Source organism: Rhodamnia argentea, chromosome 3 (genome assembly GCF_020921035.1).
Source record: "Rhodamnia argentea isolate NSW1041297 chromosome 3, ASM2092103v1, whole genome shotgun sequence".
Classification (NCBI taxonomy): domain Eukaryota; kingdom Viridiplantae; phylum Streptophyta; class Magnoliopsida; order Myrtales; family Myrtaceae; genus Rhodamnia; species Rhodamnia argentea.
The window spans coordinates 16112830-16137691 of record NC_063152.1 but is presented as its reverse complement, the minus strand read 5'-3'; the positions used below and the strand labels follow the sequence as shown (position 1 = coordinate 16137691).

The following is a 24862-nucleotide window of genomic DNA, read 5'->3' as shown; positions in this document are numbered from 1 at the left end:
CCTAAGAGAAGAAGCTCGATTCTTGTCCAGATCAGCTTTTGCCCAGATTGTCATGTATTCATCGAGGATTGCAACTACAATCACAAGTTCATTTCGTGCTTTTAATTTAATTATTAGATAATTTACGGCATAACTCTATATAAGCATCACTTTTCTAATGCTAATTTTGTCATTGAAATATTCTGTAATCTGCTTGATTTTTTCTTTTCTTTTTTAAAGTTTTCAGAAATTTTGAGTTAATTCTAGGCATGCTATTGATGTGTCTGAGCTCCAGAGTTCGGACTATATCATGTGTGATCCCTAATGATGATAAAAGTGGTACATAATTTGCATGGATTTCCTAGCAAAGAATGCATTGACTGGCTTTAAGTTTCTTGAGTGTTCCAATTATGTCCTAAACACTGGAATATATGATGTTGTAGAGTCAGTTAATGTGGTGATCATTGTTGACTTTGCCTAGCATAAAATTGCGAGAAAATCTCAATGATCCGATTGGTCGCGTGAGGATCATGATTGTTTTAGGTAGTCAAGTGGTGGCTCCAAAGAGTACATGAAAATCTCAAAGTTTTGCTTGGTCAACAGAGGCAATTGGCTCAATTAAAAAAAAAAATGGCAATTGCTTCTTCCCCGAGTGTGCTTTTAGTATTGTTCAATCCTGAACGGGAGACCTTTTTTCTTCCGGCTATAAAATGTCGACTTTTGATTTCTTTCTTGCTAGTACTGATTATAAATTTATAAGATGGACCAATCTTTAAAACATTCGAAAATGCCAAAACATTTGTCTCAAAGACCCATAGTTTAACACAAACAGGAAGATGGTAATTTTGGACAATAATGTGTTCGACATTTTTGTAAAAATGGGGGCTAACATTAATTGCATAATATTTTGGTCCCTCAAAAATTGCTCTGTTACAAAATACATGAGAATGTTGTTTGGCCCAATCATGGTTGTGTGATCACATTGTGTTGGGCTTAGTATATCTCCATTATGGTAACGATGTGGTTGGCCGATCAGTGAAGACCATCGTTTTAACAGCGACCTGCAATGGAGGAGTCCATTAAAATATGCTACATAAATAGGTTATGGCCTCCATTCGCCAGCTAATTTTGTCCACCTACATCGTCTAAGGTAGGAGAAAGAGAGGTAAGCCTAATCCGTAATTTGTATGGCTTTATCCATAGTGCTATTGTAAATTCTATACATGACTTTTACATCATTGAGTTTCTTACATCTGGTATAAGAGCAGCTATATATGGGTTCGGAATTTACTTGTTGCATAATCTCGATGTAATTACATGTATAGTGCATGTATTTCACGGTTTATTGGCGAGTTCGCAGATTCGATTCTTTTGTTAGTCGTGTAAGACGACACCCAATATTTATATAGTCAAAATCTAGAACACAATAATGAGGGAAAATGGATTTGCGTGCCCGATTTGGAATCCATTGGTCTTGATGTGGAATAGCGATGCCTAGAACTCATCCTCTATCGCCATCTATATCACTGGGTCAATGAGATTGCCTCTAACGATTAAATTCTGAATCTGCTTCTTAAGTGGGGTTCTTTGTGCATCAAGGTTAAATGAGAGACTTGAACACTAGTTATAGAGTTTTCAACCACGTACTCACTCATCATAGGTCGTACTCTAATTAGCCCACACAAGTTAGTCCCATATTAGACTAATTAAAAATCTTTATATCTTACCTTATTAAAGCAACAATGTAAAACAGTAAATATCAATCTCAATTAATGTAGTCTACGTCGAAAAACTATTACATCTTTTAGTTGATTATTTTATATATCGATATGGGATTTAGTTACTTGCTCTATGGTAAATCTTCTTGGCAAATTTCATGTTATAACTCGGTCTATGCCGTGAGAATTTCAAATATTGAAGGGCATGTGAACTAGAAATATGCCAATAGACATACGGCCCCGCTAGTAAGGGGATTGGAGGTGGGGATGCTAGTATCATAGGTGTGGGGTTCGACTTCCGCACTTTGCAAAAAGATAAAGAAAAAGTCAGAGAGATGAAAGTTAAAGATATGACAAGCGAAATATATTATTTTGCAATTTGCCAATTTGACCTTTTTGGTTGTTATTTTGGACAATTAATTTGTGGCCTTTGTTACCCAATGTAACGATTCTTATACTCTGAATTTGGTGCCCTAATTTAATATGTGCGTCAAGAATTTCCAACTTGAAGATTTTGGTATGCAAAAGTGAACAGAAAATCATATGATGGAATTCGACAACTTCACTAATTAATCCTCCAAATCAGGTCGGAAGTTCTTTTCGACGATGTATATTGATTCTACTATGTTTATTTCCTATTATATTGTCCAATTGGCTTCATTATCATGCTGCCCACAACAATTTCCGTCATTTTGCAGCTTTAATTTCAAAATGGCGGCTTAGTTGTGCTTTAAAAGAGTCAAATTTGCTGCATTTTAAAAGAGGTCTGTAACGGGTCAAGATCGGGTAGAAACCGGGTTGAACAACTCGGACAGAGGTTGAAGAAGACCGTAGGCACATGCAAGGAAAATCCCACGTGCAGAAGAAGCGCGTGTGGGCGCGTGACAACTCTCTCAACTCCAATTTTAATGTGGTGATGTCGTACTTTTCTATCACATGCATGTGGTAGATATGCCTAATTTTCTAGGAGTAACGTGCTGCAAAATTACATTAACATATCCAGAAATGTAATTATAGGAGTCACTCTCCAGGTTATGTACTCTGGCATTTGAGATTGACGAATACAAATCAAAATTAGAAGTTCTAATTTGCTGAGATACATAAGGTTTCGTATCGTATTCGTGAGTGGTAAATAAATATACATAGAAAAGGGTGTTTGTTATGCAATAATTTTGTGCACATAATTGAGAAAAATACTCATACTATGTTGCAAATTCTTGTCTACCAAATTGTCACATGTATAATGACATTTGAGATTCTCCTTAGGAAGAACAACCCAGCGATTTGCTCGGTATCCCACAAACGGCCCCTTGTTGATGCTAGAGCTAGAAACCACAGCTTGGTTTACAATTCCTTAGGAAATCAATATGTACCCCGACAATCCTGTCAATGCTTAAATTGGCACCATCACATTGATGATTTGTCAATAATTAAGTCACTGGTTGAACACTTTGCATCTATCTACGGAACATATACCCGACCACCAAAATGGCGACACATGCCAAGAGATGATTAGTTGGTCGAAGTCACACTTGGCCTCGCCTTATGATACGTTAAAAGAGTGATTTTCGCACAATGTAATCAAGGTGGCAAAGGAAACTTTTTCTTTGACTTTTTTTGTGTATGTCAAAATTCATGTTGTCTAAAGTCTAAACTAACCTACGCACAATTTTTTTCACAGTATATATATACGTTTTAAGAATCATGGTCTAAGGTCTCGAATGGGCCACGTGGCTAATCCACGACCCTCCGATCTAGAGATTAGATCTATGGTCGGGATCGGACGACGTGGCTAATCCACAACCGTCCGATCGGGGATATTTTTTTATTCCAAAAATGATTTTTCTTTATTATCTGAATTTTAAATAAATTGATCCAACGATCAGCAATGTGACACGCGGCCAAACCCGGGCTGCGCGATCACAAAATCCTTTTTTTTTTTAGGAAAATCTGAATATGTTAAAAAAATCATTTTTAATTTTCGAAAAAAGAGATCGCGACATGTGGCATTATTTCAGCCGTCAGATTGATTTTTTTGTTATTTATGTTGTAACCAACCGCACTGACGTGGCTGCCACGTCAACGCCGCGTAGTCGTTGACCGGGTCAACTCTCATTGATCGGTCAATACTTCGCCGTAATCGCCGGCGCTTCGCTGGAAGTCACAAACCGAACCTAAAACTAGTGAAAACTATTTCCGTTTCAACAGCTAATGAATCCTTAGTCTCCATAAACGTACATAAATTGGATACAACAAAGAAAAATCGCTTGAACTAACCTGGATCAACCCGCACAGTAGCGTTTTCCGGCGACGAACTTAAACTCACACATTCAAGAACAACCAAACCACCAGAACCTATGAGCAATACCTATGAGGATCAAGAGAACTTACCTGTAGCTTATCGCAGTTCGGTTTTGTTCGAGGTGAGGTCACTCATTTGTGACGTGTCCGGGGTTCAAGGATGTTGACAATGAGATATATGCGACAATAAAGCAAAAAGAGAGCACGTACGTGAGCAGGAAAGAATGAGGAGTAATCTGAATCAAAAAGTTTGAAGAATCATGGTCCCAATCGCAAGTTGCCATTAACGCGAGCTAGGGTGGATCGAAACTGGCCTCACTTTTTCCGATGATGAGATGACGCTCGATTGGGCTCGAGCTCCTCGTATGGACTCCACTAAGCTCGCGGAACCGATTTCGTGGCTCGTCTCGCTCTGTATCGTTGCCGCCGAAGCTTCAAAGCTTCTACTCTGTCCTTGGTGATGGCGAGCCTGAGAACTTTCCGATGCCCCCTCCTCTCTCTCTCTCTCTTTCTCTAGATGTTCAGAGTCGCGAAACCGTGCCCCCCTTTTTTGTTATAGAGCCCAGTTGTTGGAGTCCCTTCCCCGAATGCTCCCTCCGGATTTGTTATCGTTCGTTTTCTGTGTTGGCCTCCCTCCGTTTGCACGTGCACGGCCAGTTTTTAGTTAGCCCGCTGAAGTCGGGAACCTGTGGGCATTATGGTAGTCTCCGTTTTTAAGTCTGGGTAGTGCCAATTTGGCGTTCCCTTTTGTTGCTTCCTTGGGCATTTCCTGCATGCGAAGAAAAGCTAAAGGAGATGAACAGGGAAGATGGTCTCCTGTGCCCGATGGAAAGAGAACCAATTAATGGTTCTGGGTGTGCGCGAGTTTCTTTTTGGTTGACCTGGTCAATTAGTTAACTTGGTCCTTTTTTTTTTCTTTTCTCTCTTCTTCTTCTTTTTTTTATTGCTTTTATGTGTGTGTCTAATTCAACACCAATTTGACCAGTTTCTGCATATTTAAGCCCAAAATTGGTTTTGGCAAAACGAATGTTACCATGGTGACAAGTTTGGGAAAAATTGGTTCAATTTAGCAAAAAATCCCTAAATTTCAAGATTAGTTCGAATGTAAAATGTGTTCAATTAGGGCTCTTAAATATTGGTTCATCTCAATCTGACCTCACCAATGTGTTTAAAATGCCGAAGAACCTATGGGTCAAGGTTCACATGTGCATGGGTTCACTTTAAAATGATCAATTTGACACTAATAGAAAATCGCGTACTATATTGGAAATGCAAATAAGCATAATTTGTCATCTGCTCAAAAATTGAAATTGATTGAACTAAAATGCAATTAAAGGTGTATGAATCAAATGTCATAACCGACTCAAAGTAAGAAAAACAATAGAAAAACCTCAAATGATTTTTTTGGCTCAATTTTAGGTCCACATTTGCGAAAACTCATGTGACCTCAAGTTGAATTTTCCAATTTTTCAATGACCAAAATGAAGAGGGAATTAAAATAAAAATTTTGGATATTTTCCCATATTTTGGAGGCCAAAAATGCTATTTTTTGTAATTTATGGGTATTTTTCTAATATACCAAAAATATCAAAAATTGTGAAAAATACCGAACAATAATTTTTGCTCAAAAATGGATCCTTAAGCTTGGCTAAGACTTTCAAAATTTTTATGAATTTTTGAAAATTTTTCTAAAGAAAAATTGATTAAAAATCAGGTATCAACAACGTCGACATGTAATTTTTCAAAAAATAGAGAATTTTAACACGTTGAGACACGTTTTATATTAACTATTATTTTTATGATTTCACAAATAAATAAATAACAAAAAAAGGTTAGATTGAATTTACATTAAAAACACTATTCACCACTTCTATGGCAATGGCAAATTTCATTTTCCTTCAAAATAAAAATTTATATAAAAAAAACAAATACACAAAAAGAAGCCAAACACACCAATTATTAGTCACGTTACACGGCAGGGAATTCATTTATCCATGATTTGCCCTAATTAATCCCCGCTCCCTACTTTTCTTTTTTGGGAGTGACAGGTGAAGACCTGTTGAAGATCGTGTAAGGCTTGAAAATGATGAGAGGGAGGGCGACGAGGTCAAAAATGAAAGGAGATGGATGATGATGGAAGGAGAGCCGTTGGATGGAGGTCCGGTTGGTGCGAGTGAGTTGACAGCTTTTAATGCAAAAAAAAAAAAAAACAATCTCACACTCCCCCACACTCTCTCTCCTCGCTCGTCTCTCATCTCGCCTCTTCCCCAGGCTTTCTGTTCTCTCTCTTTTCCTTTTGAACACACAGGCCTCACCTCTCTGTATCGCCAAGTGAACGAAGCAACGACAACCACCGTGATTTTGGCTGCCTCGTTTCTCCTCCGGCGCTCTCTTGCTCTGGTCCTCCGTCGCTCGTTCGCTCTCTACTCCGGCGCACACAAAACCCATTCACTGCTCGGGACGCTCGCTGCTCGCTCTAGCGTTGGCTCGCTCGCTGCCTCCCTTCCTCCAGATCCGCGGTCTTTCCGCCCTCCTCCTCCACTGTCGCTGGCTCATGGCGAGACGCAGACATTCTCCTCCCCTTCTCCTCCTGATCTCGTAGTTTCAGATCTCCATTTTCACCGCCCTCCTTCCTCTCCGACTCGCGAGTCCGCCGCGTGTCGCTGGCGTTGCAACGCGTGTCGGACGCGTGTCTGTGTCCGATACCGACGCGCCCGGTGCTTCATAGGAAAACACTCTATCAAATCTTAAGCCCACAGTCTTTTCTGATAGTTGAACTCCATCGTAGCAATGGCTTCTTCATCGAAATCCAGAGGGCCTTATGAAGTCTTCTTGAGTTTTAGAGGCATGGACGTGCGTAAAAACTTTGTCGGCCATCTCTACACGGCGTTAATCCAGGGTGGAATACGCACTTTTCGAGATAGCGAGGAACTGTGGAAGGGAGATAAAATATCGATGGTCATGCAGGCCATCGAAGAATCGCGCATCGCGATCATCGTCTTCTCTGAGAATTATGCTTTCTCGTGGTGGTGCTTGGAAGAGCTGGCCAAGATTATGGAGTGCAAGGAGCAAAATGACCTCATCGTTCTACCAGTGTTTAGAAAAGTAGACCCAAAAGAAGTGAGAGGGGGGAGAGCGAGTTATGCACGAGGCCTAGCTAAGCACGAGTCTAGCATTCGGAGAAAATGGAGAGATGGAAGAAAGCTCTTTCGGACGCTGGTAACTTGATCGGGTGGACTTTGAATGATGGGTAAGTAGAAAGTAGAAAGGGTTCCATCTTTTGTATATGAAACTATTCTTTACGAGTGTGATAATTTTTTATTTATTTAGTTATGGGCTATTTGAGGTCTTCACATTTCATTTTAGTCACTTTGAGTTCTATAGATTTTCGATTTTGGCCAACCATTTCACAAACTAGTTACAGGTGGCATTTTGAGTTCAAAAAATCACGTGGCTATCCATAAAACAGACGCGTGGCTTTTCCAATAATTAAACATGGACACTAGCACTTCATCGGCTGAAAAATTTATTGACTCATTTGATCAAAATAGAATGTCCAAACTTGTTTGTCAAATGGGCAGAATGTTAAGTAGTGTTATTGCCCTTACCCCCATTTGTTTGAAGGAATAAGAAGGTTCACAAGGTTTCGTACAGGATTAATTAGCGTGTGCAGGCCACGTAAAACAATAACATCGTGCTTTCGAGGAATTTAGTGGTTTTGGAATCAAAATCTTAACCATCGTTCAAAGTCCTAAATCACATGAGAGTCGAAACGAAGAATAAGTGAATCGTCACATCTAAAGCAAAAGTACACGAATCACTTAAGAAGACAGCTACATATTTTGATTGGTGTTGAGCTCTCGGAGTTCAAATTTGACTCGATGGGAATACATTTTCTTTTGGCTGTAATTATTTGAAAATGAGATGCACTGCTTTGTCACTTTTGGCTGGTGATTGCTTGTTATTTGCTTATTCCAATTGCTAAAACGATGCTAAAACTTCCTTTTACCCTTTTTGCCGGAGATGATGAGTCAAATGTTATACAAGAAATTGTGAAGGACATCTCAAATCGCCTAAGCCAAACACCTTTAGAAGTTGCTGAGCATCCGGTTGGGATAGAGTCCCGAGTGGCTGAGGTGAAATCAATGCTAAACCTTGAGTCTAAGGGTGTTCTCATGGTGGGATTATGGGGACAGGGAGGCATAGGAAAGACAACTTTAGGGAGAGCCATTTATAATGATATTTCCAAAAAATTTGACGGTTCAAGTTTTCTCGCAAATGTTCGAGAAAAATCAAAGGATTGTATGGGTTTAGTTACTTTGCAAGAACAATTACTGAATGATATATTATTACCGCCACAAAGATTAGTGGTGTGCGATGTCGCTAGAGGTAAAAGTCTAATACCACTTAGACTTTGTCAAAGAAGAGTTCTTGTCATCCTTGATGATGTGGAAGACGAGGAACGATTACGTGCTTTAGCGGGAAAAGCCAAATGGTTTGGCAGGGGGAGCAGGATCCTCGTTACTACAAGAGATAGCCATTTTCTGACTCCCGGGTTAGATTGGGATGATGTGCATGTGTATGAAGTTAAAGTGCTGGATGACGGTGGAGCTCGTGAGCTACTTAGAAAGCATGCTTTTCCGACATACCAAAAATTACAAGGCAGGATAGATCTAGTGCATGGTTTTTTGAATCATGCTAAAGGCCTTCCTTTAGCACTTGTGGTGTTGGGTTCCTTATTACGTGGTACAACAGAAGCTGTATGGGAAAGCATACTAGAGAAGCTTTCCAAGAACCTTGACAAAAAGATTAATAATGTGCTCAAAGTGAGTTATGATGGACTAGATAAAGATGAGCGAGAGATCTTTCTCCACATTGCCTGTTTCTTTAAGGGGCGAGCAAGAGAGTATACAAAAAAGGTTCTAGACAGTTGCGATCTTCAAACAAATGCAGGATTTGATACTCTTATTAAGAGGTCCTTGATATACATTGAGCTAGGAAGGCTACAAATGCATGACTTGATCCAATTGATGGGTATGGATATCGTGAAACAAGGATGTGATGATGATCCCGGGAGACACAAAGAAGCTATGGCCGTATGATGATGTTCTTGATGTTCTATCATGCAACATGGTAAGACTTGCAAGCACAATCAAATCTATGCTTCTTATCTTTGACTATAATTAATGAATATGCATAACCTAAATATTCATGTATATACAGAGAGATTGTGCTGTCAAAGCCATAGTGTTGGAGTTACCTAAGCGGACAGAGATATGTATTGGTCCCGATGCTTTTACTAAACCGAGAAAGTTGAAATTGCTTATCTTGCGCAATGTTTCTTTCCAAGGTCCTGTATGTCTTCCTAATCAGCTAAGATATTTGGAATGGGCTGGATGCATTCCCTGGATTCCAGAATTTTCCTCTGGTCCAAATAAATTAGTGGTACTTGATGTCAGCGGAGGCAGAATGCTGGGAGAGCCAAAACAATTTGAGGTGAGCATATACCTACATTGACATTTTTTATTATCTAACCTCATTTCTGCATGGGTAGGCGTGTTTTATGTACGAGTACACCACAGGACGTGGTGTTCCTCTGTTTTAGAAACCATGTTGCCATTTCTCTTAAAATGACTGTAACTACAGGCGTTAGAAACTTTTTTAAGTGCAGCGAAATTTGGATTTGAAGAATTGAGCGAACCATTCTAATATTTAATGGGAACATTTTGTTGATAAGACGTGCAATACAACTAGATGTTATAACTATATGTGAAAAGTGAATGATATTTCAAGATTTGTCATGTGGTTGGCATCCGCACTCTAATTATGTGACACTTCACTTTACTTTCTAATAACTTCACAACATGACCCATGGCATAATTTTGCCAAAACTATTCTTGTCTACTAACGAAGAATAGATTTGGTTCAGGTATTCCAATTTGAGTTTTTTTGTGAGACAAAATCAGTTTGGGATAAATGCGTCTGCCTGTTTGAGATTTTTAATGGTATCATGCCTAATTCTTTTAATATTTGTCTAAAATTTTTTGTATGTAATCTGTTTTATACTACATGGGTATATATTATTCAGTTCTTTCGAAGAGAAAATGTAAAATGTATGTTGATAGGAATTATGTCTGGTTAAGCGATCATAAAAACTAAATTGCTGGTTAAAGCGCGCTCATGCGTGTGCCATGCAGCTTAATCTCGACCATAAAAAAAGCTTTACCCATGTATATATATTATGATTACCGGGTAAAGTTCCTAAGTGTTCAGTAATTCCTCAATCCGGTATGTAATTCTCACAAAATTAGCTTATAGTAACTTGGAATAAAAAGCAACCGGAATAGTAGGTTTCAAGTCGCCTGATCTAAATATGAAAGTCCTTAAAAGTGGCAACAGCATCCCACGAACGTCCTTGTTTTCCCTTTCAGAATGTTTATCGAAGTTGGTTTCACAGTTTTCGCAGGGCTTCCAAAACTTGAAGTACATCAGTTTCTATGAATGCGGCTTGCTGGTTTGTACACCCAACTTGTCCTGTACTCCAAATCTGATGGAGTTGGAGATCCAGTCTTGCGACAACTTGGAAGTAGTACATGAGTCGATTGCAAATCATGACAAGTTACAGGTGGTGGATATAAATGATTGCCCTAAACTTCATTATTTTCCAATTCTCCATTCAAAAACTCTCCAAGCTCTCCGTATTGAAGAATGCGAATATTTTGAAAGGTTCCCGGATATTCCACATGAACTCGAAGGCCTAAAAGAGCTTTGTTTTAGATATACTGCAATCGAAGAAGTTCCTACATCAATAGAATATCTTGTCTCTTTGAGGAGAATGTGCTTAGGTGGTTGCGACAGGCTGATAAGCCTTTCGTCTAGCATTTACAAGTTACAAAACTTAGAAGAATTGGAACTTAACGAGTGCAAAAAGCTAACCACCTTCCCCAAGTACGATTATTCAGCTGATTCAGGCATGAAGACCGGACTTCCAAAATTACGCAAATTAGACTTTAGGTATTGTAGTCTATTCGAAGTCGAGTTTCTTGAGAATCTTTTCTGTGTTCCCCTTTTAGAAAGTTTAGAGCTGCATGGGAACGAAATTACCAGCCTTCCTACGTCCATCCACAAGCGTGATCATTTGTCCACATTGATAGTTTCATGGTGCGATGGATTACGAGAGATTCCGAAGCTTCCACCATATGTTATTTTGTTTGACGCGCAAAATCACCATTCTCTGAAGAATACTGATCATTTGACTTCATTGAATGATTTTGTCTGTAGAGGGTTGGCCATGGCTGATATTTCCTCGCAGGTTAGACTCTCTCTCTCTCTCTCTCTCTCTCTCTCATCATTGTGGAGTTGGAAAACTTAAGAAAATGCAACATCGAAGGCTTAAGGAAAATCAAACAAATATTAGGGGATTCTGCACTCATAATGCATGTAACGGAGGTGTCTACTGTAGTACTTTTATGGGAATAATTTATATCGCATGAGACTTGTATATGAATTCAAGTGAGAATCATTGGATCTCTACTGATTTATAGAGCTGTAGTAGGAAGTGGAATTCACTACTATTACTTACTAAACTCAAATTGAATTCTTCTATTCGGATACAAATAACAAATTTGGGTGCTTTCTAATAGTCTACCTTTATAACAGGAGAGGCCCGAGTGCTCTATTATTATTCCCGGATGCCGGATGCCAGAGTGGATCCTCCCCGTTGAAGGGGATTCAATATCTTTTATGGCTTCAGAGGATTTGTATCATAAGTTTCTTGGATTAAGTCTCTGTATTGTTGTTCATGGATATAGACAGGGGCCCAATCTCTTGGAGATTGAAAAACATGTTAATGGCCAAAGTCGGGGTTCCCAACGACAGGGTTTGTTGTCTAATGGAATAGATCATGTTTGGCTTCATCATTCCATAGATCTATGGGGAAAAGTCGATTTTGGTCAAATTGAGGGGAGGTACGTACGATTTAGCCTTACAACACAGTATGTAAGAGTGAAAAAATGGGGACTCCGAATAATATGCAAGCAACTGAATGATGATTTAAGGAATGAGATTCTGTACAATCAGCTAATGGATCTAGCTTTACTGAGCGAGGTTATTCTTGAATCAACCGATTTAGAAGCCAAGAGTTCACATATGCACGAAGTTAGTTCGATTGAAACAGATCCTCAGGAAGACTTGCAAGATTGTCGAATGAGTACTGAGGAACATAGACGAACGGTACTTCATGAGCTGTCCTCCCTCGAGGCATGCGAACCAAGACCATGGGAGCTTCTAAATCGATTGGCAGAGATGAGTATGGCAGTGTTTGCTCGCTGCTTTTGTTGTTAGGATGATCAGGAAACTCGCTAAGGAAGGAATTCAGAGGTAAGTGAACTCAGCTGATCGGCATTTCTCCCTGTTCTTCTCGTTTTCTTTTTTCAATAGCATGCTGTGACTACTCACTTTTACCAGCACAACGATGAAAGCGACTGTGCCTCGTAGAGAGAGCTCGACAAGGGTGTGTCTGGAGAGTCACAGCAGAAGGATTGGGCAAATAATTTCTCTAGAAGAAAAGTCGGACGAGAGCAAGATCAGATGCGCATACTTCTGGTCCGGACGTGGGATGTGCATTTGATGCTGGTGGAGTCAATATTGGAAGAGAAGGCACAACTCCCGTGGAGTATAAACGACCAAGAATACTCTCCGTGAGTTTTATCATTTTGTACTTTTTCTGGAAACTAGTTCTTGAAACCATGGAAACTGGTGACGTAGCTTCAAATGAACGATTCTCTCTGGAGGTTCTGGGCTTCAGGCAGCATGCTATAGATCAGGTAATGCCTGGCACGCCCGAATTTTATTACGTTGATGTGATACTGGATTTTCAACTCGACTCGGTTGGTACTACAATTGCCTGGAAACTTGAAGAAAGTGTTGTCGAATTTGTTCAAGAGATGCTGAATCAGTGTTTCTTTGTAAGTTGTCTGTGGTTGCTTGATAGTGAATTCAGAGGTTATCGATGTTACAAACTGCAAAATCAGTATTTACTTGGAGTCCAAGAGTAATAGGTTGTGCCCGTGGATAACTAGTCAGATAGTTATTTTTCTTTCGCTCTGTGGACTGTGGATATGAAAAAGACATCATGAGAAATTCGGAGTTTACATAAGTTATTCAATAGACAAAAGCACGAGAATCTGATTGTTGATTTTGATTTCTGAGGTCTTGGCAACTGTTTAGGATCCTTTTTTTATCTTTATGTGCCATGGATTTTATGAAGGAAAATGGCTGAGAAGCTAAAACCCCTGGATTCTTCTTGAATGTTGAGTGAAAACCTGATTAATGAAAGATTAACTTCTGAGGTTCCAATAACATGACACACTGGAATGAGCAGCACTTAGTTTCTCAAATTAGTTGCCGTTTTTTGCTCTAGTGTTGTTAGAGCCATATCGGCTTAAGTGTTAGGTGGGATTTGCATCTGAATTGCAGGATGAGTTTGTATTAATAATCATTACTTAGAAGCCATACAGGACATGCAAGATCTTGATCATATAGCTAGGAGATATGGATTGATTCCAATTAGATATGAGGTTGTCGTGGTGGCTTCCCCTCTCTTGATTAAAAAAGGCGTAGTGAGAGATGCAAAATTCTAAAGTTTATGGAAGCGAGTTTGAGAGACTTTGCAAAATTGCAAGGACAGGGAGGATGACTGCAATTTCACATAAAATTTTGAGAGTATACAACACCGCGTACTAGAAATTAGATCTCATATCAAATAGTAGGGAGAATGCTCTTCAAAAAATGACCTCACCTTGACATTGAGGAGCAAAGAGAGTTGTCCGTTCTTCACACATAAGATCCTCTCTTAGACTAGGTGCTGTGGGAACTTGAAAGAACTGAAATTTCCGGAAAATGTGTATCGATGATTCTGTCTTGGAGACGGGTACTTCCAAAAGAATTCATGATCTAATGCTGTGGCACCCTAGGATTTATGAACTATAAGATAAGGGAAATGATGAAAGTGGACCCACCTTATCGATTAAGCCCCTCCCTAGTCAAAAAAATTCTGGATTTTTCTCTCTCCCCACGTTAACTGCTCTGCCGACTCTCCCCTGCCCCTTCTTCTTTTTCTTCTTCTTTACCCTTCTTTTCTTCTTGTGTTTTCACTTTGTGCGACGCCTCAGCCCCCGAACACCACCACCACCTCACAGCCCATCAACCACCACTCCCTCCATCACCTGCAGCCATCGCTGGCGCTGCAGCAGCAGCCCTTGGGAGCCTCGAATCAGCCCGACTCCCCCGCTGCAGCCCTGTTTCTGTTTCTACTGTGTTGCTGCAGCTGCTGCCCTTGCTTTGTTTTCGCTCCTGCTGCAGCTCCGATCCTTCCCTTGACCACCTCCGCACCTGTCCCGTCCCTGTTGAGCCGCCTTAGTCCCTCGCCGAACCCCGAACAGCCCCAAGAATCGAAGCTTCTGCTTTGTTCCCCTGTTTTCTGCTCTGTTTTGCCTGCTGCTGCGCCGCTTGGTTCCGCAATTGTTCCAACCACCAAGAGCCACCAGCCACCTCCCTTAGTCCCCCTCATGCCACCACCGTCAGCCCCACGAAGTTCCACCACCATCGGAACCCCGGAACAGCCCAAATCGGAGACCTTGCTCTACCTCCACCTGTGCTGCGATTCTGCTTTTGTTTTCATCTCTCAGTCGCTGCTCCGCCACCCACGGCTGTCCCCTAAAATTGTCCCGACCACCTCAAACCCTCACTGTCAACCTCGGAGCCATTTACCACCCAAAAGAGCCGCCACAGCCGCGAACATCCCTACCCTGCCTTCGCCTGCCCTGTTCTGTTTCCGGTGTGCCCTGCTCGCGGGCCAGTTCCGTGGACCGGGGCCTGTTTTGACCTGGGCCGCGCCTGGCTTGTGTCCGGCCAAGTTGGCCGAGAACCTAGGCCATGTGGTAGGCCGTGGCCGAGAATTTTGGGCCGAGAGTCTGGGCCTTGTGCCTGGTCCGTGGGCCAAGTTGGCCGAAAAGTTTAGCCCGTGAGCCCAAGTGTCCGAGCAACATCTGAAGCTCGTGCCAAGGGATTTTCAAGGATCGCGACGTACTCGCCTCGCGTAATTGATTGTGAGTCAACCTCTAATCCTTGGTTAGATCGTTAATTACGTTTGGATTAATTTAATTAGATTATTAGGGTGTTTAATTAGATTAACTAGGATCGGGATAGGCTAGAGACTCGATATAGGTTGAATGATCCTAATTATCTAAGTTAGTTCAAATGTGATTGATTGAGATTAAATTAGTTGATCGATTGGATGATTTTGCATGACCGTGAGTGAATAGCGGGTTAGAGGCAAGCGTGCGATTAAGTAAATGAATGAATTAGTTTATATGCAATTGGATTGATTGTTCGTTATTAAATTGTTATTTGTGCACAATTCGTGAAATATATGAATGACAAGGTTAAATATCTAGTTAAATTGATTGATTGATCCGAGTTTGACCACCTGATTTACAGATGCGAGGTCGCATGGATAACATGTGCATTTGTGTGATTACTTATGGAGTTTTGTTGTGTGAGCATATTGCGTGAGCATTTGACTAAATGCGAATTATAAACTAGCTATTTGTTGAGTATGCTTGAGTGGTCACACGATGGATTATTCCTAACAAGTTCATATTGTGCTAGTCGTACGGAACCATACGACTTGTCGGATGCCCGTCAATCCATGCTCGTGCCGGTCGTACGGATCACATGGAATGTCGGATGCCGGTCGCGACTTGTGACGGACCGAAGTCCTTACAGGGATTCCTGATAGTGTTATGTCGTGCCGGTCATACGAATCACACGAGCTATTAGATGCCGTCGTTGGAAGTAAGGGACGAAGTCTGGTCCTATCAGCAGACACCGCCGGTTGTAGTGTAAAGTCACACCGATCGTGTGCAATTGGGGCCGATGGCTGCTAATAATCGGACCACGTGTGGTGTCTGCGTATGCGATTGACGTGATATCTATAGGTTGTTATGTGCGGCATATTATGTTGAGTATTGCATACCGTGTGAATTTCAGCAAGTGAGCTGCATGTGATTGTGATGTTTATATATCGATATGTGATTGACTGATAGGACCCTTGCGGACGTATCAACGCCCTAATCGGGCTTAGGTGTTAACTCACCGAGATTTATATCTCACCTCATCGTTGTTAAAACTATTTTCAGGTTCTAAGTGATGGAACTAATTGTTCTTGAAAAGTTGATAAGAACGAGAGTGACGTAGCTCTATTTGGAGTAGATACGAAGTTGATCCTATCCCGCCCCGAAGTATGAGGCTGATTAATGAGTCATTTCAATTGACCTATGATGTGACTGTAAATAAAATCATGTTTTTGAATTAATGCGTTTTCTTACTTGCCTATCCCTATCTTATATTTTGTTTGGGAATATTGTACGTTTCCGCATGCATAGTTAATCTCATGGGTTGGTAGCGTGTCCGGGACGCTATCCTTTTAACCCGAGGGACGAGATGGCGGGGATGCTGCGCGCTTGAGGATAGGGGCGTTGCAAATGCAGTTGGTTTTGACAAAAATCCTGTCCCTAGGATACAACGATCTTCCTCACTTAGTCTACGCACCAAGCAAAGGATGAACATGATTCAAGCCTTGAACGAAGGAAACGGCACTAAGAGATGCACCGATTCAAAGATAAACTATTGGAGTCAAACGTTAAACAAGAGTAAGAAACAATAGACGGATCTGTTTGATTGTGACTTGAGCAGTACATAAAGTAGCTAATATAGATTATAGACAATGTCTTTCTGTTGAATTGTTAGTTTTGAAAGAAGCAGCTCAAGCACAGGGAGGACGCATCTTGCAGATGAAGTCGATGAAGTACCATCTTGCTCAATGTCCACCGCGTAGAGCTCAAGAACTAGCCCAAATTATTGCATTGTTTCATTTTAGAGAGAATGAGACTGTCGTTATAATGGTGACATGGTTCATATACAATGATTGGAAGATGCAGCTGATTGAAATCCATGCTAGGCAGAATCAGTATACAAGTCATTTGCAAATCTTCTCTTAATCAGATTAGCCATGCCAGTATCTCTCTGAAGAGAAACTTACCCATCTGTGTTAAATGCCTCAGAGTATCCCTTGTTTACAGCTATTGTTTGTTCTCCAAGGACATCAGGTTTAAGGCATAGCTACCCCAAACACCTCTTTTAAATCTCTTGGGAGAAGTTTGCCAAGGTATAGAGCCTACTTACTGTCATTTGAAGTAAATTGTACTTTAGAGATAATTTACTTGCCTGAAATCCTGTTTCCTGGAGTACAGGCATTTCTTGAAATTGATATTCTTAGGACCTAACTGTAAACTTCCCAAGTTGAGCACATTTCTATATCGGCGAACTTGTTTTTGCTGAGATGTACCTTCTTGTGCAAAGTGCTTCGTCAATTAGTCTGCTAAACTATCTCTTGCTTGATATTTGGAAATGTTTTGCAAATGGAATCTGTCTCTGGTTTCAAGCGATGAGCTAGGTAAAAACGTGGAATTATCAGAAATATTGGGTGGCTTTCACATAAATTTCATCTATGTTTGCCCTTCAAAGTGTGTGCTTGATTTATGAATGTCTCCAGCTTTTTCTTGTTTGTCTTGCAGTAATGGAAATTCTGGATCAGAGGCTTTCAGATTTTGTGGAGGTATAATGGCATCAGAAGAATTTCTCTTCTGCAAGTTTTTTATGAAGGTGGAAACCTTAACGGTATGAACAGCCATCCACCATTTTAACCAGCTGAATTGTCCGTACGAAAGATTGTTAAAATACTGCAGTTAGCACCTATTTACATTAGATAACGTATGGGAAATGATTGTTCTTTCACAGTGGACCATGGTAAAATGCACTCTTTAAGAGGCTTTTATGAACATAGCAGAGCGGTTGTGCAGTTTTAACCAAAGTTCACTTTTATCAATCAATGAACTCGAGCATTATGCCTGTGAACAACATCTCCCTGAAGGACCCTTCTCGAAAAATCTCTTTCAAAATCTAATGCTATCGTCTTCCCAGCACTCATCTTCATTCATATTTATTGAGAAGAATTCAGGAATCGTCGTTCTATTTCTACTTTACAATCAATTCTCTCAACCAGCTGACTGTAGCTGAGGCTGTCGGTAATTGCAGAGCGCTCTCTCTCTCTCTCTCTATCTCCCCCTCTCCCCGCACGCGCGAGCGCACTTGTCCATATGTAAATGGTTTTTCGCAGTAAAATATGTTGTTGCATCTTTGGTCTGAAGAATTATCTACACACATCCCAGGTAAATAAATCTGGCCCAGTGGCATTTTTGTGATCATAAAGCTTAATGACAGTGGAACGTGGAAGTAGTGGGTCGTTGGCTGCATAAGAGCACATTCAGAAGTTAGGATAAGTTGCACATCTGGAGATGGTGGGTACACTTATCCAGACTGACACCAAGTATAATTGCTTCAGTGTGGTGGTGTTCAGCCATATAAAGGTTGCTACCAGTAGGTGTAGAATTTGCCCAGTAAACAAAAGGTGAGAGTTTCAGATGCCCAGTCTTTTCCTCTGACCAATTTTCAGATGCTCTGTTTATCAAATGTAGGTTTCCTCTAGACTGCGTATTCTTAGCCAGATTGCCATTTGAGAAATGGGACATTATATCCTTGGTTAAGGAAAACGATGAAGTTAATGGTTGATAATCTATTTGGTTAGACTCGTCAGGGGAAGTATCTTCTTCCTTGATCCCTGTCGTGAATGACTAAACATATATGGTTCTTGGTCGAGCAATTCTTCAATTTGAGCTCTTCATTTGCAAATATCTCAAAGCGACTGATCAGACCAAAAATTTTTCATGCTTCCGAGATGATTAGTGCACCTCAGGGACTCATTACGCACATAAACGATTTAAGACTTTTTTGACAATTTTCCTAGTTCATAATGCTATCTAATTTCTCGTGTCTTGCTAATATGTGGCTCCGGCTCCCAATTGCCAGAGCCTTGCTGACCACAATACATCCGGCAGTAATATGCAAGCACGACCTTTTGGGATTCCTTAATTCTACGGATGAAAGATGGTCCTGAGATAGCACTTTAATTTTTAGTCTAGATGGCACAAACCTGAACTAATTTATCTTGTTATAGGTTTCAGGTTGTGCTCACCAGGTTTAAAACATATCAGAATTATTTTTAATTACTATTTCATAAATATTTAACTCCATGTAAAAATTATTCATCAGGTAAAATTTGTATTCACAAGATTTTAAAATATCCACACTATTTTCAAAAGGAATTCACAAGTACTCTCAATTCCTAGAATTTATTTGGTAAATGACGTTTTAGGCCGCGCCACATAGAATGGTAATAAAATGGGAGAGCTAAATCACAGCTCAGTAAGTGACAATCATCATTATTTCTTTGAGATCAAGTAATGATTAATGCCATTTTGTATAAGTATATATCGGCATAATGCTTATGGAAGTAATACCAACGGGGTATTCTCAAACAACAAGAATAACTCATATATTCTCCATAAGTCAATGCATCACATAAATGCGTCAATGCATCATAGAGATGGATCAATGACATAAACTATATAATAGGCCGCAAATATCAATGTCAACCACTCATATCAAGAACCCATATGCTCACATTTCCCCAGGTGACAAATATATAAATATACATTGCACAACCCAAATTGTAATCTTTCTCAAGGATATAGTCGTAAAAGCCACTTTTGCAAAGTTGCTCTATGCCAGAATTACTATTATAGGTGAGGATCTAGACTTGATTTGTTCCTGGGCTTGCGGACGTTTTATGGGTCTTCAGGATAGCAAGGCCTTTGTACTCATGCTAATAACTGTGCGTATAAAAAATATTGAAATAATTTTAGACCTATTATATACTTAGTTGTGCACATAATTATGAATCGTTTAAATAGTCATGTGTTGAATTGTTAGATCACTTCAAAAAAACAAAAAAACAAGGAAAAGCAAAGAGTAGACGACTACTTGGAGATTGGGAATTGCCCTTTCGACAAAGCCATCAAAGGTTTTTCTTTTTCTTTGTTTTTTTTTTTGAACGGAAGCAAAGGTTTTTTCATTAGTGAGCCTTTTAACAAAAGTTAACCTAATGACATAAAATACTCCAACTACAAAATGGAAAACGAAGAGTCGAAGACCAAAAGATGGAAACCATTCCTCGAAGATGATTTTCTAAAGTTACTCCTACTCAGAGGTTGAGGATGCCATTTCGATGAAGCCAGCAGAGTTTGCTAGCCAATGGTGAGCCTATGACTTAGATGACAAAGAATCCACCGCTATAAAGTTTTTTTTTTTTGGTAAATGTAAGTACTGTATTAGCTTTAACCAAACGCAGCTTTACAAAGGCGAAACCCGACACCAACAAGGAAACTTGCACTCAAGGTGACACTATACAATGTCACTAAGTGTGCAAGGGTGTCGTGGGTTCAAAAGCACAGGTATATATACCCTAGTACAGCAAAAAGAAAGGCCAAAATAGTCAGCCAAATAAGCACCTAGGACGAACCTCCGATCACAAAAAAATAGTCGGATCGATGCCCTAGGTAGCTTGCATCCTCCGGTTTCTAGAGGTGTCTTCAATATGCTCATACATGAGTGCCTTGTCCCTAACCACCTTCACAAGGTGTTTCTTGATAGTTGGCACAAACAGAGTTTGATTCCGAAAAAGAAAATGATTCCTTTCCTTCCATATAATGTGGCACAAGGCTCCAAAGGCGAAGCGGGCAATACACTGGTGAAAGCTCCGACCGGAGATGTATTTCATGGCCCATTCTAGGTTTTCTTGCCACGACCTATTGTACCAAGAAAGGTTAAAATTCGCTGCCTAAAAAAGAGCAAGGCTTCCGGTGGACCGGTAGCCAAAGAAAAGGTGGTCCATAGAGTCCGGTCTACATGAACAGAATGCACAAGTAGCATCTACAATTCGGCCATAGTTTAGTAGTAATACCCGGGTTGGCAGCCTATTCCGTGTGATCAGCCATAGATGAAAAGAGTGACGAGGCGCAAGGGCACGGTCCCATATAAAGGAATGCCAAGGACCTGTTTGCCCTCGAGAACGTATGTTATCTCGGGCTGATGCAATGGAAAATACTCCCGAGGGATGACCGATCCAAGCGAAGCGATCGTTGCTTTGAGAGAGCACGGGGAGAGGGCCCGGCCAAGCTGTAATAGTGGCCGAGACATAAGAGGGAGGGCCAGAATAAGACATGAAGTCTGCCATCGTGGCAAGTCGGGATATGCCCGATCGATAGATGTCTCTATCCAGGAAGATCTTATTGAGTGGTCCTCTAGGGTGCCACGGGTCAAACCAGAAGGATACTTCATGACCACCGCCAATCCGCCATTTAAAGGATTGTTGGAAGTCCGCATGAAGGTGTAAGATCTTCTTCCATGCCCATGAACAAAAGGTTGGCTGCTTGGCAATCCAAAAATTTTTGTTCTTTAAAAAGGTAGAATGAATCCATTTGGACCATAGGGACTCCTTGTCCGTAAATAGGACCCAAATATGTTTGAGCATGGCTGCCTTATTGCAATCCCGCAACCTGCGAATGCCAAGGCCCCCTTCCTTTTTTGGGAGACAAACATCGTCCCAAGAAACTTTCGCCCCACCTCTTCCGAGACCCGAGCCTCTCCACAAGAATTGCCTAAGGATTTGCTCGATGCGCTCTAAGATCGATCTAGGTAAGATGAAAACACTTGCCCAATATACATGGATAGCATGAAGGACTGACCTTATGAGCTGCAGCCGTCCGAGAAAAGAGAGACAGCGTTGCGTCCAAGACCGTGCTCGGGCCGTGATTGAGTTCACCAACATATTACAATCTACTTTGCCAAGTCGTGATGCAATGACAGGCACCCCCAAGTACCGAAAGGGCAAGATGCCTTCATGAAAGCCAAGGATACCCATAATTTGATCCCGAGTATCAGTAGACCCCCCCGAGAAGAACGTCTCGCTCTTGTTCATGTTCGATTTCAAGCCAGACCAACTAGAGAACCTATCAATACCAGCCTTCAAAAGCATGATAGAGGCTACATTGCCTCCGCAAAAAGAAGTACATCATCGGCGAAGAAAAGATGTGAGAGCCGAGTAGCCTTGCATCGCCGGAAGAACTTAAATTCCGGCTGCCGGGTCCGCACATTTAAGATGCCCGTGAATACCTCCATAACCAATGTGAATATATACGGAGACATAGGATCACCTTGCTAAATGCCTCTCCAACTAGAGAAAAAGCCGTGCAATTCCCCATTGATAGAGATGGAGAACTTGGGAGTGCGGATACATACCGTAACGAGTTTAATAAACTCTTTGGGAAAACCAAAGGCTCTGAGGGTTAGCTCCACGAAATCCCAATCCACCGTATCGTATGCCTTTTGGAAATCAACTTTGATAGCACATTTGGGTAAGTAGGGCTCATGATGAAAGCCACAAAAAAGTTCTTGGGCTAGCAGTATATTATCGCTAATACGATGGCCTTTCACGAATGCATTTTGTGGGATGCTAATGAGGATAGGCGAAACACTAGCCAACCGATTAGCTAAAGTCTTCGTGATACACTTATAAATAGTATTGCAACATGCAATGGGTCTATAGTCATTCATGGCCGAAGCATTAGGAACCTTTGGCACAAGTGCTAAGATCGTGGTATTAATCTCACGAAGTAGCCTCCCCGACACAAAGAAATCCTTTACCGCCATTATAACCGACGGACCCACAATATCCCACGTATTTTTGAAGAACTCAACATTAAAATCGTCCAATCCAGGGGCTTTGCCAGAGGCAAGTGAAAACATAGTATTACGAATCTCCAAATCAGACACGGGCCGAGAGAGGAACGTTACCCGGTCATCATTGAGGAATCTCTCCATAACCGATTGGAACTCCCGCACCATAGGCCGTGCCAGAGGAGTCGTGTGTGAGAGCAAGCCTTCGAAGTGGGAGGTGATATGCCGTTGCACCGGAGTCGGGTCAGTGATAAGAGCACCCGAGCCGTCCGCCACAGAGAGTATTCTGTTTCGAAGGTTCCTCTTGTTAACCGAGAGGTGGAAGTATTTAGTGTTGAGGACCCCCTCCTTAAGCCATTGCACCCGGGATTTTTGTTTATAAAATGATTCCTCTTGAAGACGGAGATCCGAGAAGTCACATAGAAGATCCCTCTCTTGATTGGCCAGAGATTGGTTATGAGGATCCAACACCAAGGCATTCCGGACAGCCATCAAAGCACTCCTAGCTTGAGTAGTTCTAGCTGAAATGTCCGAGAATGAGTTCTTGTTGAGCTGTTTAAGCCGTCCCTTCAGCATCTTTAACTTCTGGCACAAGGAGAACATAGGCGTGCCCGTCAATCCTTGTATCCCAAACCCGAGCCACCATTGTCAAGAATGATGGGCGAGTCATCCAAAAGTTGAAGAACTTGAAAGGCCTTCTAGATCTTGTCGGATTCAAAATCTTGATAACCATTGGAGTATGGTCGGATACTCCGGGAACCAAAAATGTTGCCTCCGAGTAAGAGAACTCAACGCCCCATTTAGCATTTATAAGGACTCTATCAATCTTCATTTGTTTCCGATTTTCCCCCGAAGAGGTAGCCCACATGAATCAGTGCCCGACATACCTAAGATCCTCTAAACCTGCTTGAACAAGGCATTGTCCGAATTCATCAAAAGCCGGGATCCAGTTGTTTGAACTTCCCAATCTATCCGGGGGGTCTCGAATGGCATTGAAGTCCCCAGCAACAAGCCAGGGTGAATCCACTAGAAGTCCACTATTCTGGACCGGATCTATCCATAGGGACCGCCTCGGTACAAAGGTATGCTCTGCATATATAACAGATAGGTAGCAGCTCTTATCAATAGCCATGAGTGTTAGGCGTCCATGTATAGCCCGAGAAGAGGAGGACACCAAAACAAAATCTGCATGCACCGGGTTCCACCCAACCCATATTCTCCCACGGTGAGAATTATCATAGTTGGCATACCACTCCCAACCCGGCAAGAGGGTAGCCGTAATGATAGGAAATAAGGTAGCCGGTACTTTTGTTTCTAGTATGCCAATGCAACAGAGATCGTTGGATCTAACTAGATTCCGAATTTCAGCTCGTTTAAGGGGGTCACCAAGACCCCTTATATTCCAAACACCTATATACATATGTACAAAGAGGGATCAGAGTTACCACTTTCGAGAGCCACCCCGCCTTTTCTTCTTGGCGGTTAGCTTAGCTTTCTTCGCAAGGCTGGGATTGCTAACCGAGATGGTATCCTGGTGAGCAACTGTTAGTGGAGCCGGGGCCTGCATGTCCGCAGCTTTCTCCGGCCGATGAGGAGTTTTCATCTGCATATGAATGTTCGTGGTGGTTGGGGGGGGCATGATCCTCATCATCGCTACCCATATTACTCACCTCATCATCAAGACCATCCTCCGAGTCGGATGAGGTTAAGACATCCCGAGGTGCCACCCTAGTCTCACGGTTTGTAGGGGCCGGAGTAGAGGAGATTGTCGTGGCTCCTATCTTCTCAGTAGACTCAGCTACGTTCTCGGTTGTCATAGGCACATTGGCAACAACATTCATCGATTCACCAGGCCTAGTCAAGGCCGATTGAGCTGCCCGGTCCAAGATCTTAGAAATCATGGGCGTTCCCACAGGTTGTCTTGAGTCAGTAGCTACCTCATTTCCTCTGGATCCTAGTCCGGTGTGTTGACGTCCCCGCTTTTTCCCAACTTCCTCCCATCCATCAAGGGATTGGGCGGCTTGAGTTCTCACCGTGTCCGATGGGTTAGACGGTGGCATAGCAGAGTTGATGGTAGTGACGCACTTATGCCCAAAGGTGCTATAAGA

General features: G+C 41.5%; 2 protein-coding genes across 2 annotated transcripts in view; both read left to right on the top strand.

Annotated features, from left to right (window-relative positions):
- Window positions 1–24862, top strand: part of LOC115730158 (tRNA-specific adenosine deaminase TAD2-like) — a 350880-nt gene that overhangs the window by 109648 nt on the left and 216370 nt on the right. The window lies entirely within an intron of this gene.
- On the top strand, window positions 9096–11906 carry LOC125314479 (disease resistance protein Roq1-like). Its single transcript, XM_048276852.1, has 2 exons — window positions 9096–9494; window positions 10456–11906. Exons 1-2 carry the CDS (start codon window positions 9210–9212, stop codon window positions 11368–11370), a joined length of 1200 nt encoding a protein of 399 aa, XP_048132809.1. The 5' UTR covers window positions 9096–9209; the 3' UTR covers window positions 11371–11906.

Coding starts and splice junctions, on each gene's coding strand:
- LOC125314479 (XM_048276852.1), top strand. CDS start 9,210: ATGTATATACAGAGAGATTGTGCTGTCAAAGCCATAGTGTTGGAGTTA. Junction 9,495..10,455: donor GAGAGCCAAAACAATTTGAG/GTGAGCATATAC, acceptor TTGGTTTCACAG/TTTTCGCAGGGCTTCCAAAA.